We start from the raw sequence: 16,323 nt of genomic DNA on the forward strand, positions 1-16,323 counted from the left end.
ATCACCATCCTCATTTATAACATACGTCCCCAGGGCAGCAGTAGGCAAAGTTCACCCAAAGTGTTCCCACAGGGAAATGTCCATTGGTTTACTCAGGTTTGATTGCTCCCCAAAGTTCTGTTTCTGACAAATTAAATAGTCCTACTCTGGTCACTGGTAAACATACAAAGACACTTTGATTTGATTACAAATCTTTATTATTCAGAAAACCACAACAAAGTCACCTTAGAATTCCAGGTATCCAGTCTGCATTTGCTGGGGATAATTTGCTGAGGACTTGGCCATGCCCTGAGGGCTATATGCTATGTCATGAAGAGAAAGGGAAGCTGATATGATCAACAAACTGGGGAAACTGAACCTCTTAGGACGTGGTGTCTGTCTGTGAGCCAGGACATTGATTTGTAGCTTACTCTGTTATTAGGATGGTGAGACAATGTTTCTTCCTCCCAGAGCCTAACACATTTAGATGAGGCTGGTGAATGAATGTTAATGGCATCCTTGTGGGGATGAATATATGTGTTCCTTTCTCAGCTGCCCACAAATGTGTGTTCTAAAACAAAGGGGCTCTCATAACCCACTCACTGACTATCCAATAGAGAAGCATATCCCCTGAGATGCTTGGTAAAAATCTACATTCCCTGGACCCTCCTCTGTAGATCTTGTTTCAGTATATGCCAAAGGGGCCAGGACATCTGCATCATCATTGCCCAGGGGATTCTGTGACCAGTCGAGCTTGGGAAGACCCTGCCTAGGGAGGAAGAAATGGCCCATGAGCCCTTGCAGGCTCCTTTGTGAGGCATTTGTCCAGAGGAATGCTGAGATGGTGTGCTCACAGCTGAAGTGACCTTAGAGGAAGGCAGAAAGAGGAGCCCCAGGTCCATCCCACCCTCTGGGTCAGAAACACCAGCTGGAAAGCACTGGAAACTGGGAATGAGAAGACTGAAAGGTTGACTGTGGTCCTCCTACCCCGCCCCCCATCCATGGTCAAGGCTGAGCAAGCAGGGCCTGGAGACTCTGCCTTCTTGGTCTTGGCTCTTTTCTTCTGTGCCTTAGGGGTCGCTGCCCACCAGGCTCAGCAGGGCATCCTTGTAGTCACCACTGGTGTCTTCCTGAGGGCAGGAGGCACATGAGAGTTAGAAGGGATGGGAGGGGGGGTGCTTGTGCCCTTGGCCTGGCTGCTGTTATTACACTAAGAGCTGTGCTCCTTGTGTGGGGCCTGGTCTGTCCCTCCAAGCGTTCTTAAGCCACAGGTTTCACACCCCTTTCCTTGCTTTTCATTCCAGCTATTCCTTTGTATCTTCTTTTGATTTTCTTACCAACTACATGGGGGATTGATGTGGAAAATGAATCACAGAGACAGCTCCACTCTTAAACCAGGAAGGTGTGTGGGTGGCTCTCTTACCCTGCCAGCTGCCCCAGGGCTCTTTCCCATGTTTCATTTGGGCGTCAGGTGTGCCCAGTCAGTCATTTATACAACAGGAGGCGTTATTTCTTCAACACCTGCTACTGCAGCTCAGGGAACCAAGGCTGAGAGCAAGGTGCCCAGTGCCACACCAGGAGGCGGTGGGGTGGAGAGCGCCTGGACCACAGCTCCATCATGCCCTGATCATGTGACTGAGGCAAATCCCTTTACCTCCCTGAGACTCGTCTACGAAATGATGTTGATGATGATGACATGCACCTGGCTGAGATGTGGTGGGAGGACATAGCAGGAGAAAGGCGAGCTGGCCTGCCCAGCATCCAGCTGATGGTGATGTTCACATGTTAGTCTCCCAGTGAGATCAACCTCACAGGTCTAATGACTGGGCTCATTTCTTAGCTGTTGGTGGGTCCTGAGAGGATTGGCTAGCCAAGGGTCTGCACATAGAACTCGAGGTGGGGAGAACGGGAGAAGTCAGGTCATCCAGCTCTCTTGTATGTGGCTGAGGACAGTGGGCCCAAGAAAGGCGGTGGGTTCACCCAAGACCGTACGCTGAGTAAGGGGTAGGCTGGAGCTCACCCACTTTCCTTAGCTAAACTCCAGAGCAGTTTCGGTCTCGTGGGAACTGTCTATTCCTTGACAGTTCAGTAAAATTTGCCTGTTTGGGGTCTGAAACATTGTAGATTTTAAACTACATTTTAAAAGTCCTTTTTTAAAAAACCTACTTCCAAAAAGATTTTTTTTGTTTTTTTTTTGAGTTCGATTCTCACTCTGTCGCCCAGACTGGAGTGCAGTGGCCGCTCCCGGCCACTGCAGCCTCGACCTGCTGGGCTCCGGTGATCCTTCTGCCTCAACCTTCTGAGTAGCTGGAATTACAGGCATGTGCTGCCATGCCTGGCTAATTTTTTTTATTATTATTTATTGTAGAGATGAGGTCTCGCCAAGTTGTCCAGGCGGGTCTCGAACCTGCGGGCTCAGGCAATCCACTCACCTCAGCCTCCCAAAGTGCGGGATTATAGGCTGAGCCACCAAGCCCGGCTCCAAGAAGATTTTTGTGATAGTTTTTTTTTTTTTAAGAAAAACATTAATTTAGTCTACTTTTTCAAATATGTAAGTTGTACATGGCTTTTTTTTTTTTTTAACATTTTTCTATTAATGTCTATGAAGGAGTTTTTAATACACATATTACTGTGAAATCATTTTTGCTTTGATGACATCTATAGAGAGTGAAAAGAAAATGTTTGGTCAACTTGTTTACAATTCTAACTGAATTTTCTTAAGTGACAACATTAGGTAAAATTCTAACAGGGTGGGCTTCACACATCCCTAGAAATCTTTTAAATGCCATAAATAACTGTGTGTGGTAGAAAGGATTAGTGACAATCAGCTCTGACCAGTGACACAGTGGCAGCCCGGATGGGTGTGTGTCAAGCCTTCCTGTCTCCTGACAAAGTTGGTTGGGGAGCCTAAGACCAAACAAAAAGTAATTCCAACCCTCCCTCACCCCTGCCTACCTGCTGTCCCATTATGAAACATCTTAAAGCAAACTGTCTTGTAGACATATTGTCAGCTGTGTGTCCCTTGAAAAATGTACTCAACAACAGCATTTGTAAGAGAACTGGAGACTTGACTTAGTAGCTAATGAAGACTTGGGGATATATTTGCCATGATTTGGCTTCTGCTAATGAAATTGTCAAGGCTGCAATTTGCATACAACACTAGATGAGCTATTTCTCTCTAAGTTGTTGCAGTGTGAAGACAATAACTAATTCCACTAGTTGGAATCTGGTTAGGCAATCCACTGGCGCCCATCTGATTTATCTCCTTAAGAGTGTGCTGCCAGGACTACTTAATCTGGATTTGAGTGGTGAGCCTTGATTCCTTCCAAACTACTTCCTCTCCTTGGCTCTTCAGATGTCAAAGATTTGGTGTCTTTTCAAAGTAGCAACCATAACTCAAATGCAAAGCCAACTTTCTGGATGAGACATAGAGGGACCCCTACCACCTATACTTCCCTTGGACGCCAGCCACACTGACCTCCTTGCTCTTCCCTGCACACACCTCATGGTAATGATTGCGAGCACGTGGTGCCCACTGGGAAGGGAGGAGGGCATGTGGCATTGGCTACAGTACGCAGGACTCCCAGGGTCTACATTTCAGACCAGGTGAAGAATTGAGAACTCCTGGCTCACCGTGATCACGCTGCTGAGGGTCTTGCCGTACATCTCCTTGAACTGACACTTGATAAGATTTAAGTCAATCTCGCTTCTTGAAACAATGTTCCTTATCAGGATCCCATCACACGTCCCTGCTCCCTGGACAAGACAGCAGCAATCAGTGATCACATCTCACCTTTCTTATCCATCTCTGTAGTGATAGGCAAGTCTGTGTGGTCGGGTTCTGGGTCTCTGAGGGAGAGAGTTGCAGGAACAAGTCTGCTTCGGTGGGGAACGCATTAGAAGGGATGCTTTGGTGGCTTAGGGTGTCCATTCTCTTAATCTCTTCTTACTCACTGCCTCCAACTCTTCCCTTATTAGATGCCAAATGCCCCAGAGTACACTATGTGTTTGGTTGGCCACATTGGATTCTAGACTTAAAAATCCTCACTGCTCTAGGAATGGCTCTTCCTAAAGCAGCAGCAGCAGCAGCAGCCGAAGCCACCAGCCATTTCACAGCAGGGCCTTCCTGCTCACCATCGTCCCTCACCAGTCTCATGTCAGCTGGGGCCACAGGGCCAAGGGAATCCTGTACCCTCTCTTGTTTCTTGAGCAGAAGTGGCCAGAGGGCTTGGGTTTCTGGTATGAATGTTACTTCAGTGAGTTTCAGCCACCATCATCAACCATAAATCTCAGGGAACTAATTTAAATATCTATCTCCTACTTTGGTTCCAGATGCCAGAAATGCCACCTGATATGAATGACTAGTGCAGGCTTTTGGGAAACAGGCATGCCGAGGTTGGCACCCTTGGACCAGGTAGGAAAACTGAGCTACCATGTGTGGCAATCTCCCTCTGAACTTGTCTGTGCCAAGGGTGCAGTGGTTCTCACAATGTGATCTCCAGTAGCAAACCCACTCTCTCAAGGAGGCCACATTGTGCAATGGAAAGGACAATTGAACCGGCTTAGGTTCAAGCCAAGGTTCTGCCACTTATCAGCTATGTGACCTTGATCTTGAACCTTAGTTTCACCATCTCTAGGATGGCAACTATGATATGGGGTCTCACAGGGTTGTTGAAAAGTTCAGTGCAATGAACACCTGTGAGTGTACCTGCTCAAATTCACCTCGGGAGATGCAGCTTCCCTTTCCCAGATTGTTTGCCCTCTGAAAATTAAAACCTTTCGCAAGAAGATGAGGTGAGAGATGACCTCAGTGTTGAGGCTAGTGGTGGCTCTCAGCTCCTTGGCTTTGCAGTTGGTGTCATGTAGGGCAATTATCAGGCGACAGAAGATGGAACAGTTACCTTCATAGCATAGTAGAGTCTCTCCGCAAAGTACCTGTGGAGGTTCCGGGTGCATTTCACTGGCAAACAGGAAAGCTTTGTTATTGCCTGAAGACGATAGGCAGCATTGCATACTACTTATTTATTTCTTGCCTCAGCGATTAAGGATTAATGTTGCACAAGGCTTGGCATGTTTCTTTGTGCCCTGCCTATTCCAAAATGAGAGGCTTTGTGTCAGGTGGCGTGGGACAGGGAAGGTAGCCTGGGGCACTGGGCACAGCTCCACAGGCCTGGAGCAGGCAGGCAAAGGGGTGAGATATGAAATGCATGGGAGCCTGTGAGGCTTGTCTGGAGAAACCAGCTCAGGCCCTCCAAGGATGGCTGAGACCCAGGGCAGCTTCTGGGCTCTCACACCCAGAGACAGCTCTACCAGGAATCCAGCCATTCAGCTCCACAGAGGCAGCACAGTATAGTGGCCACTGGCCTCAGAGTGTCCTCTCAGTGTGTTGCTTATCAGAGGAACCCTGCAATTTGAATTCCCTTGTGATAAGTAGGGCTGGGTCCTGTAGGACCAAGGCACCCAGGGGCATCTGGTCCAGAGGGTAGGCCCCGTGCTTGCCTTCATGGATGTGGCTCAGAGACTCAGCATTTGGGTGGGGAGGTTGGTGTTTCCACCCAGGGCTGCAGGAATGTGGGCTTTGAGTGAGGTAGGCATGTGTTCACACCCCACCTTGACGGTGCTGCATACCATTGCTACTCAACCTCCCTGACTCATCTGTGAAGTGAGAATGACAAGAGGCTTCAAGGGAAAATGAATAGGAAGGCCAAGCACAATGGAGCACTACATATCGTCACTGTTCCCTGCCAGGGGAATATATTCAGATCAAAACTAGGGCCTCACTTTGGAAACTGAGGATGAAACAGGGGCCCTGATTACATGCTTCAACACAGACTTGATTTTATCACAGCAGTCAAAACCACCTGTGGTGTCTTTGGTGTCTCCATTCACCCAGAGACAAGGACACAGTGGGGAACCCTCTGGATGCTGGGCCTTAATTTGAGGCAGCCTGGTGTGGAGGTGAGAATCCAACCCAGCAGCCCTGACCTGGCTCCCTGGTGTGAGGGGCCAGGGAGAGGTCCCTCTGCCCTGGGCCTCTGTTCTCTACTCTGCCTTTTCCATCATAATCTCAGCTGGACCCCCACATGGACTCTGGAATGACTCCTCCTGAATGGGCCTGATCTCCTGCTGTGGACAAGGTTTTCCATGTTCCCCAGCATCAAACCATCAATCATTCATTTTGTACTCAAGCTACACATTATAATTTCCTTAACTCATAATGAAGGCGGGGACCAGGGCTCTGGGTCAGGTCCAGAAAGATCACTTTGTTCAGGTCAGGGCTTCAAAACTGGAACCAGAGTGCTCTCTGTGTGGCTGCCGTGGGAGCACCCAGGGCCCGAGTCTGTCATGATCACGGGCGTGTACACGTGTGCCTGCACATACACACTCACATACTCCCACTCACTCACACACTACTTCTCAAACACACTCTCACACACACTCACACAGCTTTGGGTGCCACAAAGGCAGCATAGAGAGCAATCTTTGGCAGCACAGACTGAGACTCTAGGTATGGAACAGTCCCTGGGTCTACGCTGAAGGAAACGGGCTGAGAGTGTGGATCAGGGGGAGGTCTCTGAAGGCGACACAGGGATCCAGTCACTTGTTTATCCCTTCCTAGACCCTTTGCCCTCTGGTACTGCCCCACAGTGAGCCCCAGGACACACGCAAGTTCAAGTGCCAAGCTCTGGCTCTTACCTACGGTGAGCATGGCCTCCTCCAGCGAGCCATGGGTCTCACTTTTGATGCTGTCCTCAATGCTCTTGTTGGCAATTTTCTTATATTCCTCAAACACTGCAGAGAGAGAGCTTTAGGGGACACTCAGGTCTCCACGTGATACCTCCTAGTGTCTCAGACCAGAGACTGCACATCAGTGGGCCATTCTGACCTCCTACTTGGCAGCCACAGAAAGAGTCCAGGTCTCCCTCTCTCTTCCCAACTCCAAACTTAGCACGGATGCAGCACAAAGGGAGAGGCCTTGCAGCCAGGGTGCCCCTGTGACCCCACACTGCCCCCGTTCCTCCCCAGTACCTCTCAGTAGGTGAGTGGCACTACGTGTGCACAGGATGGTGATGAATTTCATTTCGTCAGTCCCGCAAATCTTCTCACCCGCTGCATATAGATCCTACGTGGGGACATCCACAACAAGCCAGTGAAGGAGACCAAGGTGAGTGACAGAACTCTGGAGTCCCAGAGCCAGGGCTGACGGTAAGCCCTCATCTATTCCACCAGCAGTACCCCAGAATCCCAGATCTAGGACTGACAGTCAGCCTCCATTCACTCTGCCAGGCCTGCATTCTCCTCTGCTTGGCTGTTTCTCTGACAGAGCTTCTCTTCCTTCAACAACTCTGGCTTAAAATCTCTTCTCCATTCTGGGCCAGAATTTGCTCTAGGAAATGCCCTCTCCAAGGGCTTCCCTCTGCCTCTGGGCATCACTGATCACCAAGTGCCCTGCCAGCAGGCAGAGCTATTGATATCTGGACATGTGTCCAGCCCTGAGGCCCAGCGTTGCCAGGTTGGTGGGCTGTTCCTGCCAAGACAGAGCTTTACCGCCTTCCTCCCAAGCCACACTCCTTCCCCATGCATCTCCCCAACACCCTCACTTTCCTCCTCAGACACAAGAAGGCAAAGGCCTGCAGGGAGCTGGCAAGGAGGCCTGTGCTGGGTGGGTCCCAGTCTAATGTCAAAGAAAGTGGCTATGGGCAGAGGGGCCAGATTTCAGAGAGCAGGGGGTGGGACTATATAACCAGCAAGGTGCAGCCTCACCTGTGCATCTTGGAGGGCCAGTCCTGGGTCCACAAAGCTGGTCACATCATCCCTGCTGCCCTAGGAACAGAGAAGGTGGCTCTGTAAGGCAGGCTGGCCGACCAGAGTAGCCAGGGCCGAGGGAGAGCTGGGACTCAGAGGGCAGGTAGGGCTCTGCTGCTTTTTGGCCGTGGAACCTTCAGCAAGTCAGTTATTCTTTCTAGACCTTGGTTTTCTCATCTGTACAGTGGGGGTAGTAAGGGCTGTCTCATAGGAATTAGGGGGTTCAGTGAGCTAAGGTAAGCAAAGTGCCTGATGTGGGGAGTGCATAGGACCTGCTCTCCTCCCATGTCTGGGGGTACTGTCACATGGCTGAGTCAGGAGAGGTACAGGGATTCTGCAGTCAAGACCTTCCAACCATGCTGAGATGAGCCCAGGCTGCTGGGGCTGTCCTATGTCCCTTCCCAATGAACCCAGGCTTCTGGGGCTGTCCTATGTCCCTGCCCCAACCCCAGTGACTCTGTTTGAGGGCTGCTCCCTGGGGTGGGGCTATTGGAACCCCTGAGCCAAGGATTCAGAGCCTGGGTCATGATACCTGCAGGAGGCACACCAGGATCCTCTCCAGGTAGCCACTTGTGTCTGCTTGGATATCTTCCTCCAGGCTGGACCCATAGTCTGCAGGGAAACAGGACCATGAAGTACTGACAGACACCCAGGGCTTACCCAGGGCCTGCTTCCTTCTTCCAGTCCTGTTCTCACACTTTTCCTGTTCAGAGCCTTCTGGGAAGGATGAGTCCTTGGCACAGGGCATGGATGCAGTGCCCAGGTGTCCAAGTGGCAGAGGTGTGTCACCTGGGTGGTTGTTGTTGTTCAGAACTAGAAGCAACACAGATGCCCAACCAAGCTCAAAGCACAAAGATGGACCAAGCCAGAGAGCTAGGCCAGGGGCTGCCAATTGAGCTCCATTTCATCTCAAGTCAAGCCAAAGCCTCCAAGTAAACGTCCCACCAGGTATACATTGTGGAGGACTGGCTGGCCTCTGTTAGCTTGTGGTCCATACTCCTCACTATAATAGGGACATGGTAGTCCCCTGGATCAGCCTGTATCAGCCAGGAAGGAGCCAGCCCTGTCCACCGCTGACACAGCCTGTGGTCCACAGCACTGCCACAGCCCTTGAAGACAGTGTAGTTGGGCACACGCCTCTCTCCTGGCAGCCAATGAGCTTACAGATCGGGTCTGAGTTATGTCCAATCTCCCCGTTAGGCACGGGTCTTGGCACACAGTAGATATTTAGCACCCATCTGTGAAAAAGCCCCAAAGGGTTCTCTCCAATGTGGTCCAGATCACTGCTTGACCTTTGTTCCTTGCCAGGCTGCTGAAACTTGTGGCCACTCCCAAGTGAGCCTGCGACTCAGGCCCACATGGCCCTCCACCTGTGCAACCCCCTTACCCTCCTCATATGCCTTCATTATCTCCCTCAGCTGGTTCTTGGTCCGAGAGGCCAGGATCTCAATGATGACGCCCTCCTTGGTTCCTAAGCCCTGTGGACAGAAACCTCTGCATGTTGGCGTGCTCTGCCATGGCTTCCTGTTCTGGCCACACTTTCTTTTCTCAAGGTGCCTGAGCCTCAGGAAGGGCTGTCACTGCTCTGCTCTACTCTGATAAGGGATTTCACTGGAGGATATCAAAGGGGAAATCACACATCTGTCTTCAATGATGGACACTGAGGGCAAGCACTGTGATGAGGAAGTTCTGCCGCAGCTCTCCTTCCTAGGCTGGGTGGTCTCGGACAGGCCACTCCACTTCCCAGAGCCCAAGCAGCTTCATCGGTAAATAGGGATAATAAGCCACCTCTGCTCCGAAGGTGGATTAGAGATCCTGGGTGTCAACTGCCTGACACTGGCAACAAAGGAAGTATTCTTTCAAAGGAAAGGATTATCATTACCGGGTCCTCATTCCCTCCTACCCTATGAAACAAAAGGGAGGGTTGAGAGGAAAGGGGACCCTGAGGGGCTGGGAAGAGGCTGGTTTCTAATTCCACTGCACAACTGGTCTAGTGAGGTTCTGGAAAGTACTGATTTTGGCTCCATCCAGGCCACTTGACTTGTCAATCAGAGGCCAGTGAATCCTGGTGTTGGGTGCAGTCTGAGTAGCAGGCAACAAACTTACTCGGGTCAGCCTGGGACCAGGTGGCTATTCCAAATGGTGGCTCAAGGGGAGCTCAGGGATGCCAGTGCCCAATCCTGGCATCACTCCTTCACCCAATCGTGAGCATTTCTGCTCCTCCCCACTCTATCACTTGTTACCTTCATGGCATCATGTAGCTCCTTGGCTTCGTATCTGTATGGTGGGTACATGAGGGCCACAATGAGCCTCTCGAACTTGCCACTCAGTTCTGACTTCAAGGTCTCGGTGAGATCCTAATGCAGAGACAAGGAAAGGCGATGATCTGTGTAAGTCAGGCCCAGCTGAGTACAGGCAGCAGGGCAGCAGCTGGGCCCAGGGGCTTGGGCTGGAGTCCACATGGGCCTGCCTTGTGCTGGCTGGGGTTTCTTAGGCCAGCTCCTTAGCTTCTCTGAGCATCACTATCCTCATCTGTCAAACAGAGATAATGGTGCTCTTGTTTTATCACATTGCTTAGGGTGTTGATGGGGAGATGTGTGTATGTCAACTTAGCACACAGCACAGTGATGGGCGTATCATAAGCCCTCAAGAAAATAAAATCGCCATCACGCACTAGACTGCAAGCTCTGAGGTCGGCATCACCATTAAATGCCTGTCACTTGGCCCACAGGCACTCAATAAATGTATGCATGAATGAATTAAAGAATCTATTTCACATGTGTCATGTGTCTCCTTCTAAAGGCACATGTCTCTACAAGAAGGCACAAGGCCACACCAGCTGATCCACACAAAGCAGCAGAAGGATCAAGGACTTTGTCAGGCCTGTATTTAAATCCTCAATCTGTTGATTATAGGTTCTGGGTCCTTGGGCAACTTACAACCTCTCTGAAGGTCAGTTTCTCCAGATGTTGAATGTAGAGAATAATGCATAACGATGAGAGGGAAACTGTAAAAATGGACATTCGTTTCTCCAAGGGAATATTTGTGCTTCATCACTGATCTTCCTTCATTTAATCTCCAAAGTCAAAATATGAGCCGGCGAGGGACTGCAGACAACATGTCTAATGCATTCCTGTGTTTACCGAGGATCCCCAGATGGGTAAGTGGGAGGGGAAACAAAGGGTCAGGCCTGCTTGCTCCCTGCTCTCAGAGTTCTCAGGAGTCAGAAAGGACAAGGTGTAGCTGCAAGCTGTGAGGAGAGAGTGCTGTGCCACAGAACAACAGGAAACCAGTCCTGCATGTCTGGGATGTGGGAAGGAGAAGGGTGGTCCAGGCTTAGCCAGCAGCACTAGCAAAGCCCAGGGCAGGGAAACAGCTCATGATGACAGGGCCTGTGGGGCAAATAAGAAGAAATGTAGGGAGGAAAAAGGTGGAAAGGAAGTCAGGCCAGGCAGTGGAAGGCCAGCACCAGGCCAGGGCTCTAGGTAGCTGTACGTAGGGCTGCCAGATAAAACACAGGAAGGCCAAATACATTTGAATTTCAGATAAATAAAATAGAATAGTTTTAGTGTACAAGGTCCCATATGCCCATGTTTCCATTGGGCTGGATCTAAAAAAGTGTCCAGAATGGAGCTGCCTCCCAGGCTGTCCTCCCCAAGCACACCTTTCCCCAGCCCTACCAGGCTTCTCCTTACCTTGCCAAACTGGGCCTTGAAGGACTTGGCAATCTGCTGCCGCTGTGCGTTGCTCCTCTTGGTGAGTACATCGATGATGGCCTGCTCATTGGTCCCTGCAGGGGTGCACAGTGTAAGCACACAGCACCCCCAGTGAGGGCTGGGGATGGGGAAGGGGAAGGCAGCTGCTTGGTGGCTGAGCAGTGGAGATATACCACCTGGATAGTTTCAAACCCCCAGATCATTTCCATGGTGTGAAAAAAGACACTTAGAAAATCCATCTCCCCATTTCCCACACCCACACCCACACCCACATAATGTTGGGGTATGACCCAGATCGAGTCTCTTAGTGATAGAATCTGAGGACCAGATGGCTCTGGACATGGCCCCTGGGCCTCTGGAGCTTGGCCAAGTGGGATCTCCTACCCTGCCCTCCTTTGTGTTGGTTGCAGTAAGGGAAGATCAGGACTAAGAGTCCAGATCACTGGATTCAAGTCTCAGTCTGGCTCTCAGGGAGCTCATGACATTGGGCGAGAAGCCTCATCTCCCTGAGCTTCTGTTTTCTCATCTGGGAAACAGAGATAATAGGAGAGATTTTGAAGAAAGTGGAGGACTTTCTAGGACTTTCTCCCTGTTTTCTAGGGTGGTCTAGGAATTGTACATCTTTTCAATGCCCCAACTCATCAGTCAGAGCCAGTAAGGAGTCAGTCCAGCCTGGGATGAATTCAAGGCCTGTGCTCTGCTCTGGGGTCAGGAGAGTTTTTTGGGTTGGGCTTTCTGACCTCTCCTGCTCCCAGTAATGCTGAGGGTGAACTGGTGGATGTTGAAGATGGAAAAGAAGCTGGCTGTCTGGACAGTGACATGGAGCAAGTGAGTCCTGGGTCAGCACCACAGAGTTCCCCTCTACACCCCATCTCAGGTGCTCTACAGGCACCATCTGTCCACATTCCCCAGACTCACAGGGTCCAGAGTTCTTGGGGACATTTTACAATTGAGGAAGCTCAGACCAATGGGGGAAGTCACAGGCACTGGAACACAGATGCCCCCCACCCCATTATTCAGGGAAGAGCAATAGCCCTTTCCCTGTTTAGTCAAGCAGTACCAAACATTGCTGGGCTCTGCATGATTCTCTGGGTAATGGAGTCAGTCTCGGAGTATAAGGGGGATACCCCAACTCCCTGGCTGTCTCTGGCACCCACTTTCCAGCAGAGGAGTCTTGAGCTGAGAGAAACCACAGAGAAGCCCAGCCCTCCCATTGCAAGGCTGCAGACACCCACTTACCAATCCCCTTCATGGCTTTGTAGAGGGTCTCCGCATCAGGGTCTGGGTTGAAGTGGGGGCTGCCCTTCACTGCGATACCCTCCTGTTCAATCTGCAAGACAGTCAGGCCTACTCAAAGCAGGAAGAGGAAGGAAAGGCAGACCTGGTTCCCAGCCTATCTTGTAGCTCACCCCAACAAGGTGAGCCCTTCCTTGGGCACTGAGATTAGCTTGGCCTTTCCAGGCCAGTGCTGACTCTTTCAGCCCATTGGACAAAGGCTGGCGCAGCTGAAGCCACAGCTTGTGGGGAGAAGCTAAAACACCTTATCTGCTACCATAGCTAGCTCTCTCTAGCTTCATCCAGAGGCAGCAGGGAGAGAGAAATCCACCCAAAGCTAAGAGGAAAACGAACACTTAAAAAAAGGTTTCCTGGAGCTGTATGTACCATCTTGAGAGCAAGCAGTTGAGTCTGGGAGGCTGGCACAGTTGGATTCTAGGAATGGTTTGAGCTCAATATATCCTCTTCCTGAGGAGTGGTAACTTACAGGAATTTAGAGGGTGAGTGGGGCCCAGCTGAGCATCCTGACAGTTCAAGGTCTTCACAAGGCTTATGGGGCTCAGAGGGTTAGGTTTATAAAGAAACACAGGATGCTCTGCAGATTGTGAAATAACCAGATAACCAAAGTACCTGAGCCCTCCACTTCCAAGTCTCCAGTCCAGAGCTTGCTTGAGGACTCTTTAAATTTATTCCCTATGGAATTTCTCAGATGCTTAAGATGGATGATCTCTTATAAGTGTGTTTTAGGGGGAGGGATGGTCGAGAGTGGAGGGGGGATTGTAAAGAGTGGAGGAATGGTAGAGTGGAGTATAGGCATTGAATTAGAGGGAGACTCAGAGATCCTAAAATGGAAAGAAGTTTAGTTGCATCAAGTCTTCCACTCACCTGTTCACCCTTTTCTTCTATCACCCATCTACTTTCTTGCCTACCCATTCATACATTTATCTATTTATCCCATCTTCACCCAGCCATCTAATAAGCACATCCATCAATCCGTCCATCCATCTATCCATCCATCCTTCCATCCAAGCCATTGGTTAGATCCTGAAAATGCAGAACAAATTTCAACCAGTGCAATATCTGTAAGAATTTTTCCTTTGAGTAAGAGGTAAGACATCTTTCTGTACTCTTTGCTTGAATTTTGAATGTCTGGGGACAGACTTTCCTGACTCATTCTTCATATCATGTTTCACAGCAGAAATTGTTAGAAATAGTACACATGGACATACAGATGAGAACAGCAGACACTGAGGATTCCTAAAGGGGGTAAAGGAGCAAAGGACACCATGCTGACTATCTGGGTAATGGGTTCAATGGAAGCCCAAACTTCACCATTAATACAACATACTTATGTAACTAACCTTTTTATGTACCTCCCCAATGTTAAAAAAAAAAATTCCTGTGGAAATTTCATCTAGAGAGAGCCCATGTGGTACCAGATGTTGCCCAAATGTGTGCACACACCCCTGATATCCCTTGCATGGTGTCATGCCCTGCTGTTGCTCCTGTTAGTGATTTGAAGCCCTTGTCTGTACCAGGGCTTGTGTCAGGTGCTTTAGATATGATGCTTGTCCAATTGGCTTCCCCAGCAGTTATGCTAGTGAATATTGAGTGTCCGTTTTGCAGGCAAGGGAGCTGGGCTTGGTGAGCTTGTCAAAGTTACACAGCTAGGAAGCGGGGGTGCTGGGACTTCACCCTCAGCATGACTCAGAAACCGAGTTCCTTCTGCCTCCCCCGCTCTACTGATGATTCAGTCCTTCCCAGGCAATACATTTTCCTGAAATGTTTCACTGAGGGAAGCCTCACCCACAGGAATGCAGGTCGTCTGGGAATGTGGGGGTGCATCTCAGTTCTCAGTGCTGGCTTTCATCTGCCCCAGGTCAGCACTCAGGGGGCTGTGGTGCAGCAGCGACAGGCCAGGCTCAGATGGCAGTATTTGTAAGAAGCTCCCTGGCTGGTTCTGACTTGGCCGCATTGAGAAGGATCCAAAGGTCTTAGAAAAAAGGGGCAATGTTCTGGGAATCAGAGCCCCGTTTAATCTTCCAGGAGTGGTGGAGCTCCAGAGGTTTCTATCTTAGACCCCTTGCTGTTGGAGGAAGGATTGGCCTCAGGCTCCTTCTGCCTGCTTCTCTGGGTGTTGCCCAGGGGCAGACTAGTGCAGACAGGTCCATTTTCACTGAAAAGATGACTCAGACATCCTGTGACTCTACATCTATAACGTGTTCTGTGATGGGCACAGGGGAGCTGCCACACCTTTGCCTCCACCCTTCACAAGGCTGCCCAGAGAGCCTGGGAGACACAAGTTTGTCTCTGCAAGTGAGACACGGTGGGTCATGCCCCGAAGACGGAAGCCCAAGACTGAAGATGGAGCTCCCTCTAGTCGCTCTTTCCTGTTCCCTTCCATTCTGTTCCTGGTCCAGCTTTGTGCCTAGAGGACATTGATTGTCATTGTTAACTCATCTGTCACAGGTGGGGTCTACCTGTGAACTTGTTGTCCAAGCCATTTCTTGAATGGGGCATGGATGACTCAGGCCACAGTTTGGGCTCTGAAGTTAGACTGCTCAGATTCTAAACGAGACCCTGATATTTAGTGGTATAAAAACCTTGGGCACTTGTTTAACTTACTTGTGCCTCAGTTTCCTCATCTTTGGGAAAGGATACTGGTATCTATGTCATAGACTTGTTATGGGGCTTAAGTAAGACAATGAATGTGATGTGTTTACAAGAGTGATCAGCACACAGCAGGGGCTCAGTGAATGCCATTGTTACCAAGCCAGTTTGGCCAGATCTCTACGAGGAGGCCCTTCACCCCTGCTTCTCTGGGTGCAAAGCCTAGTGTCAGACCCCTTTGGCCACCACCTGACTTTAGAAACTTCCCAGCACTGGGTTCTGTCTGCCATGTCTACTTCCTCAAAGGCAGGCTCACAGCAGCCAGGTTGAAGCTGAATGCCACCACAGTCTCTTGACTGGTCTTGACCACATCTTACCCCAGTTTCCTCCCTATCTCAACTGTCTAAAGCCTGGTATATCTGACCCTGAGGGCACCTTTCTGAATTGTGACATCTGTGAACAAGAGATTTTTTTTATTTTTTATTTTTATTTTTTTTTTGAGTTGGAGTCTCACTCACCCAGACTGGAGTGCTGTGGCCGCTCCCGGCCACCGCAGCCTCGACCTACTGGGCTCCAGCGATCCTTCCGCCTCAGCCTTCCAAGTAGCTGGAACTACAGGCGCGCGCTACCACACCCGGATCATTTTTGATTTATTGTAGAGATGAGGTCTCGCTGCCCAGGCGGGTCTCGAACCCGCGGGCTCAGGCAGTCCACTCCCCTCAGCCTCCCAAAGGTGCGGGATTACAGGCTGAGCCACCGAGCCCGGCTGAACAAGAGATTTTTAAAAATCAGACAATCTGGGTCCTCTGTGAGTGTTCACAGAGAGCCTGGGAGAGGGGTGGGAGAGACCCAAGTGCTCTCTGACCTTATCCTTCTGGCTGTGGGACCTGAGCAAGGTCACTCCATGCCTTCTGAGCCCTAATTTGCTTATCTGCAA

General features: G+C 50.2%; 1 protein-coding gene across 5 annotated transcripts in view; it reads right to left on the minus strand.

Moving 5' to 3' along the window:
- Positions 1-750: 750 nt before the first annotated feature.
- Positions 751-16,323, minus strand: part of LOC103261518 (annexin A8) — a 17,620-nt gene continuing 2,047 nt past the window's right edge. The window contains exons 2-12 of one of the 5 annotated variants that reach the window (XM_008059135.1): positions 12,741-12,831; positions 11,481-11,677; positions 10,029-10,142; positions 9,173-9,263; positions 8,318-8,397; positions 7,744-7,803; positions 7,009-7,102; positions 6,676-6,771; positions 4,881-4,939; positions 3,613-3,735; positions 793-1,109 (exon numbers count right to left, since the gene is read on the minus strand). In XM_008059135.1, the coding sequence (XP_008057326.1) occupies positions 1,050-1,109; positions 3,613-3,735; positions 4,881-4,939; positions 6,676-6,771; positions 7,009-7,102; positions 7,744-7,803; positions 8,318-8,397; positions 9,173-9,263; positions 10,029-10,142; positions 11,481-11,677; positions 12,741-12,831 (1,065 nt within the window). In that variant the 3' untranslated portion in view covers positions 793-1,049. Of the gene's footprint in view, positions 1,110-3,612; positions 3,736-4,880; positions 4,940-6,675; positions 6,772-7,008; positions 7,103-7,743; positions 7,804-8,317; positions 8,398-9,172; positions 9,264-10,028; positions 10,143-11,480; positions 11,678-12,740; positions 12,832-16,323 lie in introns of all 5 variants that reach the window. The other 4 variants (XM_008059136.1, XM_008059139.1, XM_008059138.1 and 1 more) reach the window with 4 other exon arrangements.

The sequence above is a fragment of the Carlito syrichta genome, unplaced genomic scaffold (genome assembly GCF_000164805.1).
Source record: "Carlito syrichta isolate Samal-C Ts95f unplaced genomic scaffold, Tarsius_syrichta-2.0.1 Scaffold303727, whole genome shotgun sequence".
Classification (NCBI taxonomy): domain Eukaryota; kingdom Metazoa; phylum Chordata; class Mammalia; order Primates; family Tarsiidae; genus Carlito; species Carlito syrichta.